The sequence below is a fragment of the Branchiostoma belcheri genome, unplaced genomic scaffold, assembly GCF_001625305.1.
Source record: "Branchiostoma belcheri isolate BF01 breed outbred unplaced genomic scaffold, Haploidv18h27 scaffold35, whole genome shotgun sequence".
NCBI classification, from domain to species: domain Eukaryota; kingdom Metazoa; phylum Chordata; class Leptocardii; order Amphioxiformes; family Branchiostomatidae; genus Branchiostoma; species Branchiostoma belcheri.
This window is the reverse complement of record NW_017803965.1, coordinates 718771-724725: the sequence shown is the minus strand read 5'-3', so window position 1 is coordinate 724725 and position 5955 is coordinate 718771. Positions and strand designations below refer to the sequence as shown.

The window sequence follows — 5955 nt, the reverse complement described above, 5'->3', positions numbered from 1 at the left end:
CCAATCAAACGAGGTTTTCTAGAATTGATGATGACGTTGTGTTATTTCCGGTCAACGGCTCCTCCTCTTCCGGCTTGAACTTTCAGGAAGTTGGAAAGGTTTAAAGTACGAATCTGAAAGCATCAAATGAATTGAAGTTTCCCCTCCTGTAAATCTTTAAGAAAAATGGCCGAGTCACCAGAAGATTTGAAGAAGACTTTGTCAGGTATATGTGAGATATAACGGATTTTGACCTAACTTTTATTTGTTTCTACTTTATTGAATATTTCGACTCCTAACTTTATTCCACATTTTACTTCCGGGTTTGTGATTTTATTTTGGTAGAAGAAAATTGACAATTTTTCACTATTCACGCCATGAAGATCGGTGTTTTTCTTGTCATCCTGTCCTTTGGAGGCGCAGTGTCTGAAGAAAAATATCTGAAAGAAATTAGAAATGGACCAGGAAGTTAGTATGATATTTTTTGTTAGAAATTGGGAGGCAAGAAAGTGTTGGACTGGGAAAATTACACTGTGAGGGAGAGAAACAAGTAGGTTGTCTGAGAAAAAAACAAGAATGGCTGGAGATTCACAAAACACTAAATGCGTGGACAATGGCATGAATAAAGTTTTAAACGTGAATGTAATAATATGGCTCATCAGCCAATAGTGTTATGACACAACGTGTACTTACCTATCACAATACGTATGATATAAAACTATCTTTGCAGAGGTGGAGCAATTTCTGGAAGGGTTGGGCAAGGAGAAATTGGGTAAGGATGCAAAGAAGAAGAGAGAAGACATCTTGAACAAACTGAAAGAGAAACTTCAGGAGAAAGGCAGTGATGAAGACTCAGGTAGGTTTCTGTGGCAGGCAGCAATATTTGAAGGTGTTCTTGTGGTCAGGGTCATTGACTAATAGAACCTGAAGGTTCTGGGTTCAAATCCCTAGCAGACTAGTGTTATGCTCTTAGGAAAGACACTTTACACATATTTCCTTACTTGGCTCAGTGAAAATGCATCTGCCTGGTTTTGGTTAGAAATATCCTCCTAGGTGGGAGCTGAAGCTAAAGTTCCTGTTTTGGAGGAGAGCGGAATATCTGCAGAAATGGTTATTGAAAAATATGGACAATAGTTTTATGGCAAAGTTATCACAGAAGAATTTCAATTGAAGAACAAATTTGACTATCTAGAACACCATTATATTGCATTTGGTTGATGTTTGCCAGTGAACTATATTTCATGTTTATGGACTGGAAATACCATCACCCCCTCAACTCCAATCTTCTTCTTCTTCATCATCCTAGTGCCAACCTTATTAAGTTGAGGGCTCAACTTAATGAGGGCTCAATCTTTCATACCTGCAAATCTGAATATGACGGTGGTGATGCACAACAAAAAGCTGCAATACACAACATTGCCTCTAGGAGGCATGCCTGTACCACAAGAGTACAGGAGTGATTTATTGTTCACTGTTCAGCATTGTATTGTGAGTTATTAATGAAAAAGAATACAGCATTCAATGTGTCATCCTTTTAAAGAAAAAAATTGATCATCCAAAATTCTCCCATTAATTTAGGAGATGTTTATGAGCAGACCCAAGAAGAGGAAACTTACGAGGATGTCAATACTCTGAAGGGAGACAGGAGTCAGTCAGTCTCATCACTCACAGACGCGCCATATGGAGATGGTGAGTGTCAAAACTTCTTTACAGCACAGCATTAGGAATAATTTTGTTTGTTCAATACTATCAGACAGCTGTGCTTGGATGATGGACATTAAACCAATATGCAAGGGTTTGACAGAAGAGTACATTAAAGTCTCTTTTGATACGTGATGACAGCCTGTTTTATTTTCCAGTGGATGACACAATCCCAATAATACCAGCACCAAACCTCCTTGAACCTGATTTTGCTGCTTACATGGAGAAAAAAAGGAAAGGTGTGTTTGTCTTATCTTATCTAATCTAATCTAAATACTTACAGTAACTTTAGATCTTGTCTAAAATACAAAAAAATGAAGGTTTAAGAACCTTTAATTCAATTGTATACTAGTACCAGGTAACTACAACAATGTATATTCTTTATAAGAAAAAATTATTTTCCTCCTCATACAGAGGGACCACTGAAGCTGTCTGCCTGGCAACGTCGCTGGGTGGTCATTAAAGACAACATCATGTTCTACTATGAGAAGCACACAGACAAGAAACAGAGAGGTAACATTAACTTCACTGTGACCAATCCTTATCTGTCTTCCATTTTCCTCAGACTCACTGTGAAATTTTGCTACCATGAAGACAAAGTGAATTACAGTACAGTAATCAAAAGCTCTCTCTGTCGCCTAGAGTTCAGAGATCTCAATTTTCCTACATTTTTCTTTACAGGAGCTGTTCGTTTAGAGGGTTATGAAATCAAGAAAGCTGATGACCTTGAATCAGCCCCCAAGGTTGACCGAAAGAAGAAGGACCTTTACTTCCAACTGGTCAAGACAGGCCAAAGAGTGTATCAGGTCAGCCAATTGGGCAAATTGTCATCCCACTTGTTTTGCTTCACTGATAACTTCTAAAACAGTTAAAGGCATCCAATGCAACTTCAGGGCAGTAATGCAAAAATCTGGAGGAAGATATTTGAATTATATTAATATTTAACACTGCACATTTCTGTCATCATTTTAACATCTCATTTTTTCTGGGATAGAGGTGATTCAACTTGCCTGGGTACTACATTTAAAAAATGACCAGAAAATTGACTTTGAAAAGCCAGTTTTACTGCCCTGATATTGCTTTGGGTGCCTTTAACCATGTGTGCACTTAAAACTCATATTTTTACAAGTACAGTAGAAATGTTTCAAGTTAGTTCTTTCATTTGTGGACAGGGTTCTAAGAAGGATCAGAAGAGTCGAGGAGACGAAGAGATTCTGAAAGTAACCAAAATTTATTCCAAATACCTGTATGCTTCTGAAATACATTGCTATGGCTGTTTTTCCTTGGTGTCCTTCCAATCATCAACATTGCATCAATCAGTCTCTATGAATATGTGCAATACTTATAAAAAAAGAAGTTGTAAACATATGCCATACTCTCAAATATAAATTGCTGTTCTAGTTTATAGAATATCTAGTTTACAAAGCAAAATGGTGTTTTCTTTAGAATCGCTAGAATCCTTGAAATTTGCCAATTTGCTAGAGTAGTAATTATTTTGAGCTGTAATCAAAAAATAGTACAAAGCAATGTTTAGAAGCTGTTGATGGTCCACCTCACCCCATAGCCTATTGTGCACCACACTCTCTTCTCTTTCACTCTATTCTTAAAAAAAAAATCAGAGAAACTACACATGAAAATACATGTAATGTAGTACATCATGTAATAATACAGTCAAGCCTGTACCAGTAGCCACCTCTACATAAGAACCACCTGGTCAATGTGACCACTTTTTGTTGGCCCCTTATATAGATAATTTTTCCACTAGACACAAGCATGAAGAATCCTGTCTATAGTTAATACTATTAGTAACCACCTGTCCGCATAGACCAGATTTTGTTGGTCCCCTGAGTGGTCTTCTTGAGCAGGTTTGACAGTACATGTAATTCTAGTACTTAAAATGGTACTGTTTGTGATGTCTGGATTTCTTACTCCTAGAAATGTGATATGCTTATTTTCCTGTTATTTTTTTTTTATCATTTACAGTTCATTGCCTTAAATCAGGAGGACCTGAAATTTATGGTCCACACCATCCACAAGATCACCCCTCCTACAAGCAAACCTCAAGACATGGAAACAGATGAAGTCTATGAAGATGCTACATCGGCCAGGGCCGAGGAAGAGAATCCTTATGAGCAAACAGATACGAAGATGCAAGACCCTAAGACGGAAGAAATTATCGAAGAAGACGTGTATGACGACACCATGTCACCTGAAGATGTTTACGATGATACTCTCTCCCCGAAGGAGGCGGCCGCTCCAAAACCAGTCGAAACAAAACCAGAAGAAGAAAATCCTGATGATGATGATGTCTATGAGGACACCATGTCTGCCAGTCAAGACCAAACCCCTGTTCTGCCACCAAGACCAGCAGAAACCCCACATAACAAACCAACGCCAGGGAAGAGGGACCTCCCCCCACCCCCTCCAGATCCAGTAGAGGATAGTCCCTCCAACGAGCAGCCTCCTGCATCGAGGCGAGAGCTCCCCCCTCCTCCTGACAATGGTAGCTCCTCGGGAGACAAGCCTCCGGTACTTCCCAAGCGAGAGCTGCCCCCGCCCCCCTCGGGAGACAGCCCCCCTCCCTCTCCAGCGAGGAGAGAGCTACCCTCACCACCATCGCAGAACCACGCTCCGCCAGTACTACCCAAGAAGCAACACGTCATTACGGTGCCTCCGCCTGAAAACGACCTCCCCAACATGTACATGGCATTGTGGGATTGTAGCGCCGACACGGTCCAAGACCTGGCGTTCAAACGGGGCGACCTGATCCAAGTCGTGAGCCGCGAGTACGAGTCCTTCAGCTGGTGGATTGGGTTTCTGGATGGCAAAGTTGGGCTGGTGCCCAAGGACTATCTCATGCAGGCATACGAATTGTAATCTGTATAGAAATAAGTCGTTGTATCAGTACTGCCCAAGAGGGTGACTTGCAGTCAACCAGCCATTGCAATATTTTATTACTCAGAATCAATGAAATATACTTACCGGTATAATATGTTGAGAAATGTGGGAAAAATAGAGACAAATTAGACAAGACAGATCCTGGCTATCCATCGAAATATTAAAGCAATATGATGGCCTACTGTGGGAGTTTTTAAAAGCATATTTTAACACTATCTATATACTAATTATTACCTGATATGGTCTTGGTTGAAATTCACTTGAGGATCAAGCATATAGTTTTACATATAGTGTTATTGCTATAACAGTTACCTACTTTATTACTAGTAGGAACACTCTATTTTGAAATTCACTATTAACATCTGTCTACATATATGTGTTGAAATTTCCTCTTATGTTAAGTGCATTTTGTATTAAGGCCACACCAATTTAATTTGTTGGTTCTCAGATTTTTTCAGAAAAAATATGAAGCGACAGGGCGAAAAAAAATAAAAATAAAAACAGGTCTAGGCATCCTATTATAGGCTTAAATGCTACGAAATGAGCCATGAAGTCAACACAAAAGGCTGGGTTAAAATTTAAACATTGAACTTTGAACTTTTAATCAAACCACTGCAATGATAGATGGGAAAACTGTAACAACAAGGAGAAGTCGTAGACATCGTCCCTCCATGAAATAGCTTGTTATTTTGTAATCTTTTGGTGTATTTTAATAGAGATATTATGAGTCAAACTTTGTTTTTATCAGCAGAATGATAGATGTCTATAGATGTCTATCCTTTAAGAATTTTGTTGTGGCACTTCGTATTGGAAGGGGTTGCCCAAGCTGTCATGTGCAGGCGTTTAGTGTCTTGTTACCATGGTTTGTTTGAGGTCAATGACCTCTCAAGCACATTGATTGTTACATATTAACAAACCACAGATGACCCAGTTCCCTGCTGAATGACCAATTAAAGATAAGATATATTTCCTGCAGACGGTCTAGAGGTAAAAATAGATTGGCCTGACCTGCCAGCTGGACGTATAAACAAAAACACTCTGTACCAATTTGGGGTCAAACAGACCATCCTATTATGAAATAGGGGTGAAAATGTGAAAATCCTTTTAAATAAGCAATGCAAATCTACAACAACCTGCTAATGCACGCTAAAACGCAAAGACAATCAGCGTCTACCCACATACCAAAAATGATCGCCAACCATCCACCGGGTTCTGAGATCATTCAACGCAAACAATCTGACATTGAGATAGCAATTCCGGTTCAAAGCAAACAGCTAGGGGGCCCAAATTTACATCACTAAACCATTGTAACCACAACTACATGCTACCTTAGCATCGCACACACGGACCATAACGTGCCAACAATAGAATAAAAAA

The 5955-nt window shown here is 39.4% G+C and overlaps 1 protein-coding gene across 2 annotated transcripts; it reads left to right on the top strand.

The window, feature by feature from the left end:
* Window positions 1-67: 67 nt before the first annotated feature.
* LOC109475856 (src kinase-associated phosphoprotein 2-like) lies at window positions 68-4560 on the top strand. 2 transcript variants are annotated; one of them, XM_019776660.1, is made up of 8 exons: window positions 68-205; window positions 710-835; window positions 1558-1668; window positions 1839-1919; window positions 2095-2193; window positions 2362-2486; window positions 2853-2900; window positions 3664-4560. In XM_019776660.1, exons 1-8 carry the CDS (start codon window positions 166-168, stop codon window positions 4555-4557), a joined length of 1524 nt encoding a protein of 507 aa, XP_019632219.1. In that variant the 5' UTR covers window positions 68-165; the 3' UTR covers window positions 4558-4560. The 2 variants fall into 2 exon arrangements, with proteins under 2 accessions (XP_019632219.1, XP_019632220.1); XM_019776661.1 differs by lacking the exon at window positions 2853-2900.
* The last annotated feature ends 1395 nt before the right edge of the window (window positions 4561-5955 follow it).

What these genes read in the sequence shown, in the direction of transcription:
- LOC109475856 (XM_019776660.1), top strand. Translation starts at nt 166, where the DNA reads ATGGCCGAGTCACCAGAAGATTTGAAGAAGACTTTGTCAG. An exon ending in TTTGAAGAAGACTTTGTCAG is followed by an intron (nt 206 to 709) that starts GTATATGTGAGA and finishes CTATCTTTGCAG; the next exon opens with AGGTGGAGCAATTTCTGGAA. An exon ending in CAGGCCAAAGAGTGTATCAG is followed by an intron (nt 2,487 to 2,852) that starts GTCAGCCAATTG and finishes ATTTGTGGACAG; the next exon opens with GGTTCTAAGAAGGATCAGAA.